Raw genomic sequence first — 22,431 nt, forward strand, 5'->3', positions numbered from 1 at the left:
AACCCTCCGTGCAGTCCTGCCTGAAATACTCCTTGATGTACAGGCACACCCTTTGTTGATTTTAGCTCCCTGAAGCCAACCCTGTAAGCCGTGTCGTCAGTCGCCCCTCCCTCCGTCAGAGCAACGGCAGACAATCGTTCCGCGCCTTTTTTCTGTGCGGACGCCATACCAAGGCAAGCATGGAGGCCACTCAGCTCACTTTGGCAATTAGGAGCACATTAACCACCACACGCATTATCCAGCAGTATATGCAGCACCAGAACATGGCAACGCGATACCGGGCGAGGAGGCGACGTCAGCGCGGTCCCGTGAGTGATCAGGACATGGACACAGATTTCTCTGAAAGCATGGGCCCTGACAATGCATGCATCATGGTGCTAATGGGGCAGGTTCATGCTGTGGAATGCCGATTCTGGGCTCGGGAAACAAGCACAGACTGGTGGGACCGCATAGTGTTGCAGGTCTGGGACGATTCCCAGTGGCTGCGAAACTTTCGCATGCGTAGGGGCACTTTCATGGAACTTTGTGACTTGCTTTCCCCTGCCCTGAAGCGCATGAATACCAAGATGAGAGCAGCCCTCACAGTTGAGAAGCGAGTGGCGATAGCCCTGTGGAAGCTTGCAACGCCAGACAGCTACCGGTCAGTTGGGAATCAATTTGGAGTGGGCAAATCTACTGTGGGGGCTGCTGTGATGCAAGTAGCTCACGCAATCAAAGATCTGCTGATATCAAGGGTAGTGACCCTGGGAAATGTGCAGGTCATAGTGGATGGCTTTGCTGCAATGGGATTCCCTAACTGTGGTGGGGCTATAGACGGAACCCATATCCCTATCTTGGCACCGGAGCACCAAGCCGCCGAGTACATAAACCACAAGGGGTACTTTTCGATAGTGCTGCAAGCTCTGGTGGATCACAAGGGACGTTTCACCAACATCAACGTGGGATGGCTGGGAAAGGTGCATGATGCTCGCATCTTCAGGAACTCTGGTCTGTTTCAAAAGCTGCAGGAAGGGACTTTAGTCCCAGACCAGAAAATAACTGTTGGGGATGTTGAAATGCCTATATGTATCCTTGGGGACCCAGCCTACCCCTTAATGCCATGGCTCATGAAGCCGTACACAGGCAGCCTGGACAGTAGTCAGGAGCTGTTCAACTACAGACTGAGCAAGTGCAGAATGGTGGTAGAATGTGCATTTGGACGTTTAAAGGCGCGCTGGCGCAGTTTACTGACTCGCTTAGACCTCAGCGAAACCAATATTCCCACTGTTATTACTGCTTGCTGTGTGCTCCACAATATCTGTGAGAGTAAGGGGGAGACGTTTATGGCGGGGTGGGAGGTTGAGGCAAATCGCCTAGCTGCTGGTTACGCGCAGCCAGACACCAGGGCGGTTAGAAGAGCACAGGAGGGCGCGGTACGCATCAGAGAAGCTTTGAAAACCAGTTTCATGACTGGCCAGGCTACGGTGTGAAAGTTCTGTTTGTTTCTCCTTGATGAAACCCCCTGCCCCTTGGTTCACTCTACTTCCCTGTAAGCTAACCACCCTCTCCTCCTCCCTTTAATCATTGCTTGCAGAGGCAATAAAGTCATTGCTGCTTCACAGTCATGCATTCGTTATTCATTCATCACACAAATAGGGAGATGACTACCAAGGTAGCCCAGGAGGGGTGGTGGAGGAGGGAAGGAAAATGCCACACAGCACTTTAAGCACAGCACTTTAAAAGTTTACAACTTTAAAATTTATTGAATGACAGCCTTCGTTTTTTCGGGCAATCCTCTGTGGTGGAGTGGCTCGTTGGCCGGAGGCCCCCCCACCGCGTTCTTGGGCGTCTGGGTGTGGAAGCTATGGAACTTGGGGAGGAGGGCGGTTGGTTACAGAGGGGCAGCAGTGGCAGTCTGTACTCCAGCTGCCTTTGCTGCAGCTCAACCATACACTGGAGCATACTGGTTTGGTCCTGCAGCAGCAGCCTCAGCATTGAATCCTGCGTCCTCTCATCACGCTGCCGCCACATTTGAGCTTCAGCCCTGTCTTCAGCCCGCCACTTACTCTCTTCAGCTCTCCACCTCTCCTCCCAGTCATTTTGTGCTTTCCTGCACTCTGACATTATTTGCCTCCACGCATTCGTCTGTGCTCTGTCAGTGTGGGAGGACAGCATGAGCTCGGAGAACATTTCATCGCGAGTGCGTTTTTTTTTTCTTTCTAAGCTTCACTAGCCTCTGGGAAGGAGAAGATCCTGTGATCATTGAAACACATGCAGCTGGTGGAGGAAAAAAAAAGGGACAGCGGTATTTAAAAAGACACATTTTATAAAACAGTCGCTACACTCTTTCAGGGTAAACCTTGCTGTTAACATTACATACATAGCACATGTGCTTTCGTTACAAGGTCGCATTTTGCCTCCTCCCACCGCGTGACTACCCCCTCAACCTTCCCCCCTCCCTGTGGCTAACAGCGGGGAACATTTCTGTTTAGCCACAGGCAAACAGCCCAGCAGGAATGGGCTCCTCTGAGTGTCCCCTGAAGAAAAGCACTCTATTTCAACCAGGTGACCATGAATTATATCTCACTCTCCTGAGGATAACACAGAGAGATAAAGAACGGATTTTGGTTGAATGCCAGCAAACATACACTGCAATGCTTTGTTCTACAGTGATTCCCGAGTACGTGTTACTGGCCTGGAGTGGTAAAGTGTCCTACCATGAAGGATGAAATAAGGTTGCCCTCCCCAGAAACCTTTTGCAAAGGCTTTAGGACTACATCTAGGAGAACCGCAAATGCCAGGGCAAAGTAATCCTTTCACATGCTTGCTTTTAAACCATGTATAGCATTTTAAAAGGTACACTCACCAGAGGTCCCTTCTCCGCCTGCTGGGTCCAGGAGGCAGCCTTGGGTGGGTTCGGGGGGTACTGGCTCCAGGTCTAGGGTGAGAAACAGTTCCTGGCTGTCGGGAAAACCGGTTTCTCCGCTTGCTTGCTGTGAGCTACCTACAACCTCCTCATCATCATCGTCTTCTTCGTCCCCAAAACCTACTTCCATATTGCCTCCATCTCCATCGAAGGAGTCAAACAACACGGCTGGGGTAGTGGTGGCTGAACCCCCTAAAATGGCATGCAGCTCATCATAGAAGCGGCATGTTTGGGGCTCTGACCCAGAGCGGCTGTTCGCCTCTCTGGTTTTCTGGTAGGCTTGCCTCAGCTCCTTCAGTTTCACACGGCACTGCTTCGGGTCCCTGTTATGGCCTCTGTCCTTCATGCCCTGGGAGATTTTCACAAAGGTTTTGGCATTTCGAAAACTGGAACGGAGTTCTGATAGCACGGATTCCTCTCCCCATACAGCGATCAGATCCCGTACCTCCCGTTCGGTCCATGCTGGAGCTCTTTTGCGATTCTGGGACTCCATCATGGTCACCTGTGCTGATGAGCTCTGCATGGTCACCTGCAGCTTGCCACGCTGGCCAAACAGGAAATGAGATTCAAAAGTTCGCGGTTCTTTTCCTGTCTACCTGGCCAGTGCATCTGAGTTGAGAGTGCTGTCCAGAGCGGTCAGAATGGAGCACTCTGGGATAGCTCCCGGAGGCCAATACCATCGATTTGTGTCCACAGTACCCCAAATTCGAGCCGGCAACATCGATTTAAGCGCTAATCCACTTGTCAGGGGTGGAGTAAGGAAATCGATTTTAAGAGCCCTTTAAGTCGAAATAAAGGGCTTCATTGCGTGGACGGGTGCAGGTTTAAATCGATTTAACACTGCTAAATTTGACCTAAAGTCCTAGTGTAGACCAGGGCTAATAGTTACTCAGCAGATTGAGTTTGAGGGGTCAGGCTTTTAACACCATCCCCAAAATAATAGGCCCTTTGAATTACATTAGATTTTCCTACCAAATCTCTGTTAGCTAAAACATAAAAAGAAACCAGTGTTAAAAGCAGAGAAGAACAGTTTCCTACTCTAGGTCCCTTATGGCAATGTGAGACAATACAGTTATAATTTAGCTTCAAATCCGGAGTCATGGATGAAATCTGCAGTGAAATAAGTTATTACTTATAGCCCTTGACTCAAGAATTTGCTTCCCAACTCCAGGGCAAGCCTTCAGGGCAAATGGAAAGGCCTGTCTGTTCATTGAGCCTTCTGCTTAAGGGGAGGTTGGTGGGGATTTGAGGTTGGGTTATTTGTGGCTCAGAGAGTTTTCCTTAGCCTGACAAAATGTCAGAACTATGTATGTTTTAACACATGACATTTAAAATTGATGTTAGGCACTACGTGTGGCAATAGTGGGGCCAACAGGGGTCAAAACAAAACACCTGCCTTTGGAAAGGAAAAGTTCTCAGTGTCTCTTAGAAGTGGGGGGAGTGAGATAGTTTCACAGCACAGGGCCCACCAGCTATAAAGCTATGATCACCTGCCAAGCTGAGCCACAATGGCAGAATGCCTAAATAGAAACTGATGTCAGAATGCAAATATACATCTGCAGGGTGCCCAAGGAGGAGGTGTTTGCATACACAGAGACTAGATCTATATAATTAAATACAAAAAACCCAGCAGAGATTCTGTAAAATGAGTTCACCACTTTCTAGGCAGTGAGTGCAATGTGATTTCACCCATTGAGTGATTGTGCTTTCCCCAGCTTCAGGCAATGAAGCAGCACTGTTGGAAGACCTCCTTGAAGGGACGGCACATGACAACCTTGCCAATAAATAAGGATAACAGCATAAGAAAAGTGCACCACTGAAAACTACTTGCCACCATGACCTTTCCCATTGAAAGCCTGCGTTGAATGTGGTATGAAAGGGATGCGAAGGTTCTTACCTTGGCTCGTTACCTCCAAATAGTCCTTTGTGAAGGCAGAAGAGGGGAAAAGCAGCCTCCTCTCCTTTTTATTGAATATTTAAATGCTGTAGGTCAGATGAATCCAGCTGGCGATACTGTGCAAGCATTCCTCCAGGACAGAGATTCAGAGACTGAGTTAACAGGGTACATGGGGCAATAGGTATATAGCAGCTGTGTCTCATCAGCATACAGATGCTGTTTCAGCCTGTGTTCAGAAGTGGTCTCGCCAAGAGGTCTCACGCATATGTTGAGCAGCCCAGGAGAATGCTTGCATTTCTGAAAGATGCAACCTAATACTCTTCAGTTACTGTCCATCCTGACTAAGTCCCAGGTGTGACTGGATCCTTTGAAGGACAGTCCTAACCATACTGGCAAAATCCATTCGTTGTGAAAGGAACAGCCTATGGTTAATCTTATTGGAAGGTGCTGAAAGGTCCAGTGTAAACAAAATGAAACTCTCTGGCAGTGATCGTGATAGTGACAAATGCATTCTCTGATCCAAGAGAGGCCTCAATGCAGACTGGATGCTGCCCAGAATGTCACTGGTATCCAGATGCACCTGTACCACCACCTCCAGTAAAAGGGAAGGTTAGGCATTCTGTGGTAATTAGTGAGCAGTCTGGCATCAATAAATGGTTTCTTGAGGAGGGGCCCTATGCCCACACCCATTGAAGAACATTTAGTACCTTTACAACCACTTGATAATACTAATCCACCAATGACAGCCATAATCCACCAATGACAGCCACACCCCTCACAAGAAGCCACTAGAAGAAGTAAGGAGGTCAAATCAAAAGGGGTGTTTGTAAACCAATGACATCCTCAGAGGCCAAGCTAAGCTCCACCCGTGGAAAGTGTGAAGCTTCTTCATTCAGGTTTGGAAAGACCAGCCCAAAGGTACGCATTCTTTTCTATGAAGAACATAGGAAACTGGCCAGAATGATCAACAGAACTACTTGTGCATGGGGGCGGATGGGTCAGATTGGTGTACATGCCTCTGGAAAACATGAGAGAAGCTTCTTGCTATCTGGGTTAAATGGCTAAGAAACATGATTTCCTCCTGCCAAATGATACCATCAGGCCTTAAAAAACAGTAACTCGGGTCAGTTCTTTGCAGTGGGCATGTTAGAATGTTACAAATGTGAGCGTTAACATTGCTAACTGTTGGAAGCCAAAAGAAACAGACTGGAAGTGTTCCAAACAAATTATATGTTCTGTGCAACTGAGATAAGTGGATGAGTGAACAAACATCAACTGTAACATGAGTTGAGCACATCTCCATGGCAACCTAATCATCTCCTGAACTCAAAATGTGTCCTGCATGGTAATTTAAAGTTTTTGAAGGTGGATTTTTCCACATGAGCCATACTTCTGAAGAGCAGACTAAAGAAAGGATATGTAGGGACCCCTAAAATGTAGGAATAACCTCAAAAGGTTAAGTTTGGGGAAACAATCCCCTCCCGCACACACATTCCCACTTATGGTTCTCAGGCTAACCCCACCCCCACACATCTGTGAGCTTAGACCAAGCGTTGGAGGATCCACTTGTAGTGTCCAGTTGGTGCAACAGCTGCTCTGCTGGGCCCCTGGCTGTGGCTGCCCTATTTAAAAGGGGGCATCAGAGCATGCAAGACTTTAATACAGTGGCAGCCAGAGCTGTTGGGCCTGGCTGGGAAGATTGGAGATGAAGGGGTCTGACAGAAGGAATCAGCACTCTCTCAGATTGTGAGCCATTTCTCTTCTTCCCAACTTCCCCCGGGGGTTCTAGTCTGTGAGGTGCTCCTGTGAGTTCAGTGGGAATTCAGGAAATTCAGCACTTTGCAGGACAGAGCCCTCTGGGGGTTGCTGTTTCCTTTTAGACCACCTAGGATGAGCTAATTTAAGGAGAAAGAGTCTGTCCAGGCAGCTAATGGGATAATGAACAGCTGAGCCTGACAAAAGGTCAGCAAGACTCAGTAGCAGAAAGGTGGTCACAGAGAGAGACTCTAAGGGAGAAGAGCTCCCAGAGACCACAGGCCCCTAGGAGGAGGGTTGTGTTATCCCTGAGCCAAGGGGAGACACTATTTCAAGTTTATTTTGGGATTTAATGAAGTAGAAGCTCTGCACGGGAATTTGTCTGACACCCCTTTAGACTGTGGAGTTCTTAAAGGGCCCTGAGGGAAGGGTGATTGAGGCAGGGAGTACCTGCAGCACCAGAGTTGGTCAGAATGGGGCTCAGGCAGCCCTGCAACAGGCCCTTTGAATGGAGTTTATTGGATTGAGGGGAGGGAGTAGAAAGGGTTAAATAACAGAGGCTGGTAAACTGTTCGTATTAAAAATGGCTTAGAGAACAATGTACTTTCCAGTGCAGAACTGTGGGGTGTGGTAGGCAGGGGAAGGAGCCTCTGAATTCCATAGATGTATGTGCAAATCCCAAATTAAATTGTAAATTGTAAGGGGAAACGATTCTGGCAGTCACTCACCGTTGTCCTGACTTGTGCACGTTCCAACTCCCCCGTGCAATTGTCAGCCCCAGCTCAAGTGGAGACACAAGAGTGGAGGAACAGAGGTGTTACAGGCTGCATCAACAGGTGCCCTGGCAGTGTTGCATGGGAGAAGCTTTTACAGAGCCTGGCGCAGTCAGTGTTCTTAGTTCTGCACTTCCATAAAGACTAAATTAATTCTTCATTTAAAGAAACAGTCCATAGCAGCTCTTTGGAGCTACGGTCGGTTCAAAATCAATGAATCATTCCCTACCATAATAAATATACCTTTCTGCAGAGAGTTGTCTGTGTAGGTAAATGGCTTTGAAGGGATTTATCGCTTGAGCTTTATGGGTGATGTGCATCCCATCTGGTGAGTTTCAAGCCCTAATGCCCTACACTTGGAGAGACACATGTCTAGAGAACGTACACAAGGGCACCTTCAGCAAAGAAGCCAAGTTTCTTGGAAACAATAGGCGCAGTACTATTGTTCTTGTTATCACTAACAAGGTCAGCTCCCAGACTGCTGCGCTGGGCATCACAAAATGCGGAAGAGATGGCCAGCCCTCTGTGGAGATAGAGGCGGTTAGGGACTATTTAGAAAAGCTGGACGTGCACAAGTCCATGGGGCCGGACGAGTTGCATCCGAGAGTGCTGAAGGAATTGGCGGCTGTGATTGCAGAGCCACTGGCCATTATCTTTGAAAACTCGTGGCGAACCGGGGAAGTCCCGGATGACTGGAAAAAGGCTAATGTAGTGCCAATCTTTAAAAAAGGGAAGAAGGAAGATCCTGGGAACTACAGGCCAGTCAGCCTCACCTCAGTCCCTGGAAAAATCATGGCGCAGGTCCTCAAAGAATCAATCCTGAAGCACTTGCATGAGAGGAAAGTGATCAGGAACAGCCAGCATGGATTCACCAAGGGAAGGTCATGCCTGACTAATCTAATCGCCTTTTACGATGAGATTACTGGTTCTGTGGATGAAGGGAAAGCAGTGGATGTATTGTTTCTTGACTTTAGCAAAGCTTTTGACACGGTCTCCCATAGTATTCTTGTCAGCAAGTTAAGGAAGTATGGGCTGGATGAATGCACTATAAGGTGGGTAGAAAGCTGGCTAGATTGTCGGGCTCAACGGGTAGTGATCAATGGCTCCATGTCTAGTTGGCAGCCGGTATCAAGTGGAGTGCCCCAAGGGTCGGTCCTGGGGCCGGTTTTATTCAATATCTTCATAAATGATCTGGAGGATGGTGTGGATTGCACTCTCAGCAAATTTGCGGATGATACTAAACTGGGAGGAGTGGTAGATACGCTGGAGGGGAGGGATAGGATACAGAAGGACCTAGACAAATTGGAAGATTGGGCCAAAAGGAATCTGATGAGGTTCAATAAGGATAAGTGCAGGGTCCTGCACTTAGGACGGAAGAACCCAATGGACAGCTACAGACTAGGGACCGAATGGCTAGGCAGCAGTTCTGCGGAAAAGGACCTAGGGGTGACAGTGGACGAGAAGCTGGATATGAGTCAGCAGTGTGCCCTTGTTGCCAAGAAGGCCAATGGCATTTTGGGATGTATAAGTAGGGGCATAGCGAGCAGATCGAGGGACGTGATCGTTCCCCTCTATTTGACATTGGTGAGGCCTCATCTGGAGTACTGTGTCCAGTTTTGGGCCCCACACTTCAAGAAGGATGTGGATAAATTGGAGAGAGTCCAGCGAAGGGCAACAAAAATGATTAGGGGACTGGAACACATGAGTTATGAGGAGAGGCTGAGGGAGCTGGGATTGTTTAGCCTGCAGAAGAGAAGAATGAGGGGGGATTTGATAGCTGCTTTCAACTACCTGAAAGGGGGTTCCAAAGAGGATGGCTCTAGACTGTTCTCAATGGTAGCAGATGACAGAACGAGGAGTAATGGTCTCAAGTTGCAGTGGGGGAGGTTTAGATTGGATATTAGGAAAAACTTTTTCACTAAGAGGGTGGTGAAACACTGGAATGCGTTACCTAGGGAGGTGGTAGAATCTCCTTCCTTAGAGGTTTTTAAGGTCAGGCTTGACAAAGCCCTGGCTGGGATGATTTAACTGGGAATTGGTCCTGCTTCGAGCAGGGGGTTGGACTAGATGACCTTCTGGGGTCCCTTCCAACCCTGATATTCTATGATTCTATGATTCAGTATCATGAGGTGACTGCAGCTGGCTGCAAAACCCAGCCTGTCAGTTGAAGAACAATGCACCCTTTTGTACATTCTCCTGAAATTCACGGGCCTGGATTCCTCGGCTCTGGCACAGGGATTCAACTTTGTATTTTGTAACTGGAGTGGGGGAGGGGGGAAGAATCCATGCTTTCAAATACAAAGTGAAGTGAAGTTTGTGTTACAGGCAGCAGTTGTACTGCCAGCTTCCTTGGACCACGCCAAGCACCTGCCTCAATTGCGACCTTGAAGTGGGAGAGGGTAGTTCAGTCTCTGTGACATGCTCAGTCCTTCACTTCTCTGCAGACCGTGCCAGCAAGGCAGGGGCCTAACAGTGATGGTTTTTGTGGTGTGTTTCCTGGAGACTTGGAGACCAGTACTTCTTCGTTAATGCTCATTTCACATAGGACTTTGCATAACAACCGCTGATCTCTACAGATCACAGTGCTCAGATTGAAGGTGAAAAGCTCCAAATTTCTTCACCAATCTCAACACAACCACAGTCCTGCCTCACCCAGACAAGAGGGGGTGAAAATCACACCTAGTACAACTATTTAGGATTTTAAATCCTGTTTAATGGTTAAAGCAACTTTAAGGATTTTAAAGAGCACAGCCAGTCTGTGCAATGGTGTTTTGGGATGGAGTCAGAACTGAGTGGCTACGTGGGGGAGGGGAGTAGGGAATTAATAATGACACTTTAATTAATAATGACGCCTATGGAATTTGCCTCTAAAGGGAACTCTCAGATCACTGTCTCTCTCTGGATACAACATAGCCGTTTCCAACCACACTGTACAGTAGAATTATAGTAAGTTCTATATATTCCTATCCTGGGTGTTGCTTATGGGTTATTCTATTGTAACAGTTATGCGAAAGATGGTTCTCTCCTGTGCCACCTTAACTAAAAACCTGTTTTGTCTCTTTTATTCCAGATGCTGGAGAGCTGTCCAATCCTTTTGTCCATAGTTACCAGCCTGCTCTTCATTTTGCTGCTGCTTGCAGTGCTCATCAGAAACAACGGCTGGGCAGCCATTCTGTGGAATGAAATCATCCTGCAGAAAATAACCAATTTCATCATGGCTCAGAGCAAAGAAGAGAGGATTTTAAACTTCGTGCTGCAGAATGCAATCAAAGGAGACCCCCAAAGCGTAGTGGACACCATAGATAAGTACTGCTCCCAGAAGGAGTGGGCCATGAATGTGGGGGATGAAAAAGGTAATCACATCAGAGATAAGCTCTTCAAGGCTATGTTTGAGTTTGAGACTGGCATGGTACAGGATACGTTGTTCTGTTAGTCACTGAAAAAACACAGCAATTTTGCATGCCATAACAGTGGTTATGCAAACGATCATGCATGATGGTGTAAATCTCTCTGGAAGAATCCAGCAGGTGCACTGTAGGGTCATGGGGCCAGATGTGATTTTTTGATGTGCCATGCACATTGCTTCCTGAGGGAGGGAGGGTGGACGGACATCTGGGGAGTTAAACAAAAAACCTCTGACTTGGATTCCTGCCAGTTTCTTGCTACGTAGCCTTGGAAAAGTCACTGCCTTGCTTTCTAGACCTTGGTTACAATGGATCGTATCCTATTTCCAGCAAAAGGTGTCCATGAGCCTTAATTCACTGGTGTTTATGAAGCATTTTGAGATCCTTGATTGAAATGTGCGAACCATGAGTATTTAAAATAAGAGGAATTTTGCACATATAAACAATAGTTATAGGCAATGTATTTTCGAGGGAAGAGAGATCATACAGATGTAATATACACAAGAAGCTGTCCCATATACTAATAGGAAAATCTGACATTACTATCCCCTGGCAAGTCTTAGTTTCTCTTAAAGGCCAAATCAGCTAAGTGGATAAAATTTGTCCTCTTGGGTGCACATTCATTGTCTCACTACTTTGCATTCAAAAAAGTTCAGTTATTGTCTCATATAACTGTAGTAGCTCACTTCTAACATACACATCCTGTGACTTACAGATCTGAGAGCTTCTTTCAGAACATGACCCTTTTAGTTGGAGGCAGTGCAGAGAATTTGGAGGTTAAACATAGTAATCTAGGGTTAACCCTAGTAAACTTGTACTTTTACGCAGTAGTCAGAGACCCCGATGTTTTAGGCCTAGTTTATGAAAACAGTTCCTGTGATTCCATGAGTAGTACGTTTAGGGTGAAAGCCGTAGCTTCTAGTATCTGTGCACACATTATTAAAGCTCTAGCCCTGGTAATATTTTGTCATATTCTGAGGTTTTTGCTTGGACAAAACGCCCTTGGCTTTCAGTAGAAATTTGCTTGAGTGAAAACTGAGTGTGGATCTTAAGATTTAGCCCACGATGCATTGAATTATGTAGTGACACTATCTTGGATTTATTTGGCACCTTTCATCTTAAAGGTGCCAAAGCACCTGACAGGAGTGGCTTCAATGCTCAGTAAAGTGCAGTCTCCTCTGTGGTTTTGAATAACACACAGATACACCAAGTTACCAACTCCCCAAACTAGGGGATTTTGCGAGGGCATCTGGTGGGATAACACCTTGGGATCATTTAGTGACCCCAAATGGTCTAGACTGTGCCTTATAGCTCATTTGAAACAACAGTTTCAATGGTACACTGCTAGGACATTGGTTCAATACTTGCTGAGAAGGACCAGTGCCAACAACTGAATCACCAGCCCTGATCCCTGAAATGCCCTGGGTTTCTTTGGAGGCCTCTTATCCAAGTATTGACCAGAAATGACCATGCTGAGATCATATCCCAAGAAGGTACATAGCACTACACCAATTTATAACAAGCCATCCCTAATCTACAATAAATTGGAACAATATGCTGTGCTACAAATGACCAATTGCATTTATTAAAACAAATAATCCTATAAATAAGCATTGACGACAAACTTGCTTTAAGATAATATACAGAGTCTGTCGCACAAATAATATGGGGTCAAGAGTTTCACCATTAGGGGCAACAGTAAGTGCAAAAGCAGGGTATTTAGACCATACAGAGAGAAAGGAGAGCACCAGTCACTCTCACTGAAGTCCCTGAATTAATACAAATAACGTACAGTTGCAGCACTACACACTTATGTGCCAATAAAAGCCGGATGGCAGGAGGAGGCTGAGTTATATTGTTAATTAGGATCCCTGGGCTAGATCAATGAGAGAAGAGCCAAACCAAGAGGCCTTGCAGCAACATCAGTGAAAGTTTTGCACGAGAGCTGAGGGTGGAGTATAGCATTTAGTTACTTAAGTCAATCAGTTTAATATTTGCATTATTTTGCAGTTGAATGCATTTTTCACCAGTTATCAGCCCCTTTTCCCTTTCTCCCCAGTTCTCTCCTTCCCTCTTTCCTGTCTTTGTGCATCTCCTCCTGTGTTCTCTGTATTTCTTTTTTCCCCTCCCTCCTTTTAATCTACATACTCTTTCCTGTTTTCTGTCCTAGTCTCGCTCCCCATTTTCTCATTTCTATCTGCTCTGTCACCCTTCCTTCCTCTTTCTTTGGCACTTTTCAACCCACCTTTCTATTTTTAGTCTCTGCAAAGCTGCTAAAGTGCTTTCCATGTGGAAAAGCTGCAGAGGGAAACTAATTAGCTTTCTACTATGTTTTCCTCTGCAGGCTTTCCATATGTAAAGCAGCACTTCATGAAGAGAGAGAGAAACAGTCTGAAAGTTTCTTGAATTGGGAGTTGACTGCACAGTGAGCCTGAGGGGATTTCTGCAGACCTAGTTGGTTTCTCTTACATCAGCAAGGGACTCAGTTCAGAAGCACACTGACCATTCCTAGTCAGCTTATACATACAGTAGTCTGAAATGAGAAACTGACTAGAATCAGACAGTTCTGAACAGTTTGTCTTTGCAGCTCTGACCAATGCCTATAAGGTTTGTTTCACTCGCTGCAATTGGCAGTGGACTTAAACTGCAGTGTGATTTTTAAATTGAGGTGCACATGGCTGGGAGTTTGAAACCCACATAGAAAACCATTTTCACTCTTCAGTGGTTAGGTGGGTTTTAAGAACTGCAGGGGGTATTACTTCACATTGCCCAGCAATGACCCCTCCAGCCTTGTCCTTTCCTTAGCTGCAAAAATGGTGGTCATATTACAGGACCTTGGATGAGGCAAGTGAAAAGAATGGGAATCAGGGGGGCAGTCCTCATAACTAGGGCCCTTCCAAATTCACGGTCCATTTTGGTCAATTTCGTGGTCATGGCATTTTAAAAATTGTAAATTTCATTATTTCAGCTTTTTAAATCTGAAATTTCACACAGTGTTGTAATTGTAGGGTCCTGACCCAGAAAGAAATTGTGTGGGGGGTGGGTTGCAAGGTTATTATAGGGGGGGGTCGCGGTACTGCTACCTTTACTTCTGTCCTGCTGCTGGCGGCGGCGCTGCCTTCAGAGCTGGGCAGTTGGAGAGCGGCGGCTGCTGGCCGGGAGCCCAGCTCTGAAGGCAGAACCGCTGCCAGCAGCAGCGCAGAAGCAAGCATGGCCTGGTAGGGTGTTGCCACCCTGACGTCTGCGCTGAAGAGCTGGGCCCTCAGTCAGCAGCCGACACTTTCCGGCTGCCCAGCTCTGAAGGCAGCACCGTAGAAGTAAGGGTGGCAATACTACTACCCCCTAAAATAACCTTGCAACTCCCTTTTGGGTCAGGACCCCCAGTTTGAGAAACCCTCTTCTCCCCCGTAAAATCTATATAGCATAGGGTAAAAGTACACAAAAGACCAGATTTCACAGTTCGTGATGCATATTTCATGACCATGAATTTGGTAGGGCCCTACTCATAATAGGACAGAATCTCCCCCATCCCCACCCCTCCAAAAAAAGGGAAGATAAAAGTTTTCTGAGAACAGGGACTCCTAGGGGAAAAGCTGACAAACCTGGCAATACAGTGGGTGCCAAGGGGCACTGCTCCAGTAAGATAGGCAAAATCCCAACGTTATTTATTTTTAATTCCTAAGATTTGAAGGCTAAATAAGAGTGCTCAATTACAAATTGCAGCACCACACCAGTTCAGTTTGTACACAAGTGATGCATAAATAAATAGCACAGGACAAGGTGAATGCTAATAGTGGGTAACTAAGCAGCTCAGGTGGCTCATGCATCATGATGCCAAAGGCTAAATACCTTCAAATATTCATTCAGGTATCTAATGTATTTGCACTACTTAGGACCATAGAAGATTAAAGATGGAAGAGACTTCTGTCACTGAGTCCATTTCTTTGCAAGGATTGGATATCGTTTCCAATTTTATTTATTTATTGTAACAATTGGCTAATGGTTCCTGGCCTTTATAGCGCAAATAAATAGTGCCTTTGTCAGCTGGCTAGACTGTTCCTTTTATAATGAGTATTTCTTAATTTAAAAGTCTTACATTAAGGTGACTGCGTGTAATATTATTTACAAAATGTGAACTCTCTCAAAGTTTAAGAGCTCTACATTTCATGAATGGGGACAGATTTTGCAACGACTAAATTTCTTTGCAAAATGTTGCATTTTTCACTCAAAGTTGTGGTAAATTTTATTTAATACAGGCCCATCTTCACTCAAAAATGTGGGTTTTTATTTTAAAAAAGTTATTTTTCTTTTAAAACACCCCCACATACTTATTTTTTTGAAAATTTACTATTTGAAGCCTAGGTCAGATGATCAATTTTCCCAGTATTATACAAGACAACCTATTTCTTGAAGTCGCCCTAGTGCAAAAAAGAAATTGCAAAAGCATTCACAAGACTATTTTCAGTTTCACAGGGGCCCCGTTGATACAATAAGCAGCAATTTCGTTTGAGGTATTTGTAAGTGGTTTCTTTCCAAGATTCCTGACATTTCAAAATGAATCTCATTTTAAGTGCGAGCCAGTCTGCAAAGGAAGCCCTGTATATTTGATCATAAACCATCACATTTTGAATCTCCTTATAGCAGCTTATTAATGAACTTGTAAGATTCCATCCACAAACTTTATTATTTGATGCCGTTTGATTTAGTCCAGAGTTAACCCATTTCTCTCCCGTTCAGGTTTGATTCTAGATAAGATACTGGAGGAGACAAAGCCATCAGCCTTGCTGGAGCTGGGAACGTATTGTGGCTACTCTGCTGTGAGGATTGCTCGGCTGTTAAAGCCCAGCGCTTGCTTACTGACCATCGAGTTCAACCCTGACTTTGCTGCTATCGCCAAACAGATGATTGAGTTTGCTGGAGTGCAAGATAAGGTACATCTTGTTCTTCTGTGGCTGGTAAATGAAGGGACTGAGTAGATGTTATGTCAGAAGAAATATTGGTATTTCGCCCTCTTATACTTCAGCTAACACAGCAATTGCAATATCCCAAGCTATTTTAGCAGTGAACTGAGCACAGCCATTGGGCTCATCTGTGTGGTAGATGTGTCAAGTTAGGAAATGCCCATTAGGGACTGGGGCAGGGTCATCAATCCCTTTTCACACACACTGTGTTTAAGATAACTGAGTAGTTAGCAAAGATGTCGCAAAGCTAACAATGTTGGGAATCATTAGGGAAGGGATAGCTAAGAAGACAAACTATCTTACTGCCTTAATATAAATCCATGGTAGGCCCACATCTTCAATACTGCGTGAAGATGTGATCACCACATCTCAAAAAAGATCTATTGGAATTGGAAAAGGTTCAGAAAAGGGCAACAAAAATGATGAGGGGTATGGAACAGCTGCCATATGAGGAGAGCTAAATAAGACTGGGACTTTTCAGCATGGAAAAGAGACGACTAAGGGGGGATATGATAAAGATCCATAAAAAATCATGACTGGTGTGGAAAAAGTAAATAAGGAAGTGTTATTTACTCCTTCTCATAACACAAGAAGTAGGGGTCACCAGATTAAATTAATAGGCTCCAGGTTTAAAACAAACAAAAGGAAGTATTTCTTCACACAAAGTCTGTAGAATTCCTTGCCAGAGGATGTTGTGAAGGCCAAGACAAAACAGGGTTCAAAAAAGAACGAGATAAATTCATGGAGGATAGGTCCATCAATGGCTATTAGCCAGGATGGGCATGGATGGTGACCCTAGTCTCTGTTTGCCAGAAGCTGGGAATGGGTGACATGCGATGGATCACTTGATGATTGATTACCTCTTCTGTTCATTCCCCCGAAGCACCTGGCATTGTCCACTGGCGTAAGACAGGATACTGGGCTAGATGGACCATTGGTCTGATCCAGTATGGCCGTTCTTATGTTCTTAGAGTGGTGTGATTCAGATCCAAATTGGGGTTTGGAAAGAGATTGGGGCTCAAGTGAGAGCAGGGATTAGAGCTGAAATTCCGCAAATTGCATGAGCTATTCTCACAAGTTTCCAGCTTTCTGAGCCAGAACAAGAATACGTAGCAGCAGGTACAGGAACTGTGATTTAAATCCAATGCTCTCTAGTGTTGGAAAGTGTTCAGATTTCATTCTCTAGGTTTGGCTGTTTTTCTAGTAACCGGTTACCCATGTAGGCAGACGATGGTTTATCGCACTGGGAATGGCTAGGTTCTTTGACTTACAATCACCTATCAACCGACTTGTCAGAGGAACACAGAGAGGCTCAATAGTGCTCTGCTGACAAGTCATTAGATAGGTGACTGTAAGCCAAAGGCTGAGGCATAAATCAGCAGCCAGAATAAACAGACTACCTCACCTTTAGTTTTTGCTCAAGCCATATGATACCTACTTACCAAATACAGGTGCCGCAGTTCCTCTCCATTGAACAGAGCTTGTGCTGATAAACCGATAATCAGGGAGTGCCTGCCGCTCCCCTGCTTGCATCCTCTACGGAGGCCAGGACTACGCTACAGATTTTGCCAGCATGGCTGTGCCCATCAGGGGTGTGATGAGGTGCAATTATACCTGACCCAGCTGGCTGCAAAAGGCCCTACTGCAGCCCCAGTTACACTGACACAACTGCATGTTTACTGAGATTGCTTATGTCACTCAGGGGGCTGGAACAAGCTATGCTGATGCCAGTATAAACTGCATCCACTCTAGGAACGCTTTGCTGGTGTAGTAGACCAGTATAGCTATACCAGCAAAGCACTCCTAGTGTAGACATGGCCTGACTATGCGTAAGAAGAACGGGTTCATTGTTTTGCATGCTCTCCCCGCAAGCTCTGTTCCAAACGAAATAACCCCAGTCTTTTTAACCTCTCTTCTGTACATTCTATTTGCTTTAGATAAGAAGGTTTGATTGGGATGTGACTGCAGTGCCAAGCCAAGCTGCACGCTGTTTTCAGCAGGGGATTCCCTTGTCACTAGCAGAGGGTCACTTTACCCAGCAGAGACAAGGTCACAGGCTTCTTATAATTGCACAGAGAAAAAAATAATTGAGTCAATTTATCAAAAAAGCCCATGTGATCCAAAGCCCGCTGAAGTTCTCCACCAAGGCTATTAACATGGTCACGGAAGTCTGACTGCACCTTAAAGGGTGAGGGGCAATGTGCTTAAAACAAGGTGCCCGGATCAACATGAGATGTGTTTGCTTTTCAGGTGAAAATTCTAGAAGGCCCTTCGGAGACAATTATCCCACAGCTGAAGAAAAAGCATGAAGTGGACACACTGGATTTTGTCTTTCTCGATCATTGGAAAGATAGATACCTGCCAGACACCATCCTGCTGCTTGTGAGTTGGAATGATTTCAGCCCTAAAACCCCCATAGTGAATATCCAGATGTCTGTAAGATCTTCCCAGAACAGTTGGGAAGTGCGTGTTTTCTATAGCGGGGCACGCACCAGAGAAACTTTTAACAATCAACCAGCCACGTGGTGAAAAGGGATGGAGCTTAGGGGCTGGATTCACAACAGTGCTAAGTGCCCTCGTCTCCCCTATTATTGTCAGTGGGAACTGAGAGTGCTCAGCACTTCCCAGGGATTGCAGGATCTTCCTGTCTGGAAAGGCCTGAAGCTGAATACCCAATGAGAACCACCCACAAACACTGGAGAAGTACGATTTGGGTCTGAATGTCATGACTTAAGTCTTTCCCTATCAGATTAAGCCAGGACACCTGATCCAAATGCCCTGAATTTTGGAGAAGTTCAGATTTCAGACTCAGCCTTCACATCACTAATTTCCTGGTGGCAAACTCTTCTCCCTCTGTTGTCAGGGTTTGTGCTCCTTGATGAAATTCTCTCTCGATAACACGTTTGTACCTTCTTTCTGTGAACATCTGGGGCATCCTTACCATCTGATGGGATATAAAGCAGCCCTTAGCAGAGGGAAGACTATTCCTAGCACCATGCTAGGTTCTCATTCCAGGAAATGCCATTCAGACTCTCCCCACCCACAGCTAGACGTGGGGACAGATTCTGTCAGCAACAAAGGTAACAGATAATGACACTTCATTACAAAATTAGAAGGCTATTATAGCAATAGCAAATTATGGGTTGGCTTTAAACAGCCAGGTAATGACAAACGAGAGCAGTTGAGGACCCCAGGCTATTTCCAAACGTCAACAAATAATCCAGTGATGATCACAGCTTCTGTGTTTATAAAAAACAGCGCAAATGCACCTAGTATCACAGCTCAATAGCACTATTAGACCTGTGACTATCTCTAGACTGAAATGACTAATTGGATGGAAATGCCATTTTTCAGTTACATTCTCCAGAAATATCTACCCACTCGCTCTTGTATGAGCCTCTCTTGCATTAAGACCATGGGAGTCTCTCTGCTGACTGCTTCGCACTAGCCACATTCTCCCTCTCTCGCATAGCACCAGTTTCACCACCCCTGTTTGGAGAATACAAACACTGTGTTTTAGGCTCCCACTCTCTCCTCCCTACAAGCAGCTTTTTAAAAAGTCGAGAGTTTCTTTGGGACTTCTTGTTAAAACCCACCATTGAATTTACACACCAGTAGCTGGGAGACAGTAAAATTTTGTTCTGAAATTGCTTTGCCTCCTGAGAAAGTTATTTTTTAAACTTGCTCTGTAACAGTTACCAAGCTCCGAGCCGTTTGGAGGGCTAGAGCACCATTTCCAGCTCTGAACCTCAAACAAACAAACAAAAAACCAGCTAAAGCAAAGGATTGAGGATCATTTAGATCCAGCTTCTTAGTCAACAGTTTGATGCGATTACAAACCATAGTGTTGTTTTGCTTATTCTCATGAATCATTGCTGTGTAACATCACCTGGGGATCTGAGATGGACCAGCTGAAGGGAACACTTCGAACATTTCTCCAACTTGGCATTTTGAACATAGTTTTTGACAAGCATTTCAGATGACCTAGGTTGTGGTTTGAGTCCCACGCAGTTTCCCCTTCACACAGTTCTAGAAAAGGTCCTTGATACAAGGAGCACCTGGCAAACATCAGCGGAGTCACAAGGACACAGCTGTTAGTGCTGGAAATGCCCTTTTCACTCGAGTTTCTGATCTGATTATTAGAAAGTACAGGCCAGAGGATATCTACATACCTCCCAAACTGCCTCTTCTCTTTGGGTTGGCACAAACTCAAGAGGTGAGCATGGTGAGCTAACCACCGGTGGCCTCCACAATATTGATTTGTGGGGCAAAAGCCATGCACGGAGCCTTAAAGATGCAACCCTCCCCATAACTGCAGGGTGGGAACAAAGCTGATAAGCTGCAGGCTTTTATTTTGAAAATTACGTCAGATAAGTAGTGTCTCTTTGTCAAGGAAAATACAAGTCAGCAAATATTACGGTTGCAGCTTTACTGTTGTTAAACATTGGATGCCTGGGTATATGGCAAGTTACTTATGCCCCTTGAATTCTTGGTAACTTGCCAGCCTGGCCCTCTTTGGGCACTAACCGTGCTCCGTGCCCTGTCGCCAAATAAAGTGGCCAAAAGTTGGATGGGATTGAGGAAGATTGAGCACGGGAAATCTCAGTCCTGAACTCTGTGTTTTTCCAGTAGTGGGCTAGAGGCCCAGTTGAGACTTTGCTGCCCAGAATGCCATGCAGCCCCCTCTCTGGTGGCTTCACCAGCTTCTGCAAAATTTCAATATTAACCTGAAATAAAAAGGAATGGTCAAGTCTCTACCCGTGTGAAGAAATCCTTCCAAATGTGAATTACCCAGAGTTGTCATCTTAACCCTGCAGAGACAGCCAGAAACAATAATTTAGGCATGACCTGTCCCCATTTGTTTGAATCTGAATCCCAATGACATCAATTTCCTATCAGCATCATTAACTCTTTTGCTGCTGATGACGTTAGCAGAAAGATCCAGCTTTTCAGCTGTTGCTTGCAGAACCTGTAGAGTGTGTCACAGCTATTTTTCCCTGATCAAACCCATGTTAGTACAGGAATTCATTTTAGCAGGAAATGTCACTAATACGAAAGTGCATTGCACTAGCACTTAGTAAACGTTAACTCCTTCTAAAGTGAATAGATTCACCAAGTGCAAGTCTCTCTTCTTTCTAGGAACATGGCTTGCTGAGGAAGGGCTCTGTTATCCTGGCTGACAACGTCGTTTGCCCTGGGGCTCCAGACTTCATTAAGTACATCCGCAATAACAACAGTTTTGAATGTACCAACTATCCCTCACACGTGGAGTACATGAAAGTGAAGGATGCCATGGAAAAGGCCGTGTTTTTGGGATAAAGGGAGTCACTGGTATCCAACTTTTGTTTCAAGTGGTGTAAATGCAACTGCACAGGTTAACTTTGACCATGCTTCAAGTTTAGCTTTCTGTACTTTTGGGGCTGTAGTTAAAGCAAGTTATGATGAACAAGATGGGTTTAAGAGAAGAGGGAAACCAAGGTCTAGCGAGCATGTGCATAAGTAGGGTAGCCTGCCAAAGATTTAGATGCAGAGGCCTGGTTTTTTCTCTTTTCAGATGGCTATCTGCATCCAAGATGATATACATTCCCTTAAGGTGATCTGCTTCTTGCCAAACAGCAAAAATCAATCTTTTTACTTTGAGTTCAAACCCTACCAGCCAAGAGTGAAACAAATTCTCAGCAGTCGCTGTGATTTTCTGTGTCCTTAAGCCAAAACAGACTAATTGCTTCTAAGAGCGAGAAAGACACAGTTTGCAGGGAAGGAATATTTCAGCAGCTCTGATTTCGCTTAATAACTGGTAATGCACCACTGTGAAGAATCCTGTGGTTACGTCACACGCATTCTTCAGTAGCTACCAGTAAAAATTCATGGTGCACTGTGCTGGGGAAAACAAAACAAAACACAGTTTGACAGTGGACAAGGCAGACAAGATAATTAATGTGATTGTGGGGAAGGGGCCAGGAAGGCTACACAAAATAAATGGGTGAAAATATACATTTCCAGACAAGTAGCATTAAGCTTCTTTATAATGAACTACCAAACACACATAAACTGCCAGGACCTTGATAAAATGCTGTTTTCCAACCCTTTGCATTGACCATAACCAATGCAAGCTCTTTGGGGACGGGATACGCTTCTTACTGCAGGCCAAGAGCTGCATAAATGCAAGATGCTGGCTGATGATTTATAATAGGACACAACAGGCTGTGCCTTTCTGGGCGATTACTGTACACCCTGGGTTGTGTTCACATTACGGTAAATACTAAGGATTATTATTAAGGTACAAGACCAAACCCAAAGTGACTTTATTCACCCAAATGGTGCAGTAATCCACTGGCAGGGCACTTCACAGCGTGTCCCATTGCTGTTGCACAACTGTGTAAAATTCAAAATTTATAAGTAAAAATGAAGGGGAAAAAATGACTTATGCAGTTACTGAGTGTGTGACTCCATTTTATTCCACAGGAACTCTGCCCAGCACTTCCGCTGTAGGTTTCAAGCCAGGGAGCAGCTACAGAAATAGACCCTGTATTCTAAAACCAGTAGATATGTACTCCCTCTCCCCTTCCACTTTGGATTCTCACAGGCATGTTATTTAGCCAGCTGCTTTTGCAGTTCACCTCCCTGAAGCGTCATTTATTCTGGCTCAGGAGCTGGAGAGAATCACATCTCTAAGTCAGTGAAAACGAGCTTGGCAAAGACTTCAAACAATACAACCGGAAAGGAGAGCAAGTTA

At 45.3% G+C, this 22,431-nt stretch overlaps 1 protein-coding gene across 6 annotated transcripts in view; it reads left to right on the forward strand.

Annotated features, from left to right (window-relative positions):
* The window catches only part of COMT (catechol-O-methyltransferase), a 38,069-nt gene extending 15,939 nt beyond the window's left edge, over positions 1-22,130 (forward strand). For 5 of the 6 annotated variants that reach the window (XM_073313209.1, XM_073313210.1, XM_073313211.1 and 2 more), the window contains exons 2-6: positions 10,401-10,683; positions 15,472-15,665; positions 17,946-18,077; positions 18,559-18,775; positions 20,835-20,970. In XM_073313209.1, coding sequence (XP_073169310.1) covers positions 10,401-10,683; positions 15,472-15,665; positions 17,946-18,077; positions 18,559-18,775; positions 20,835-20,875 — 867 coding nt within the window. In that variant the 3' untranslated portion in view covers positions 20,876-20,970. Of the gene's footprint in view, positions 1-10,400; positions 10,684-15,471; positions 15,666-17,945; positions 18,078-18,558; positions 18,776-20,834 lie in introns of those variants that run through there. The other variant, XM_073313214.1, reaches the window with a different exon arrangement.
* The last annotated feature ends 301 nt before the right edge of the window (positions 22,131-22,431 follow it).

This window comes from Lepidochelys kempii, chromosome 15, assembly GCF_965140265.1.
Source record: "Lepidochelys kempii isolate rLepKem1 chromosome 15, rLepKem1.hap2, whole genome shotgun sequence".
NCBI lineage: Eukaryota > Metazoa > Chordata > Testudines > Cheloniidae > Lepidochelys > Lepidochelys kempii.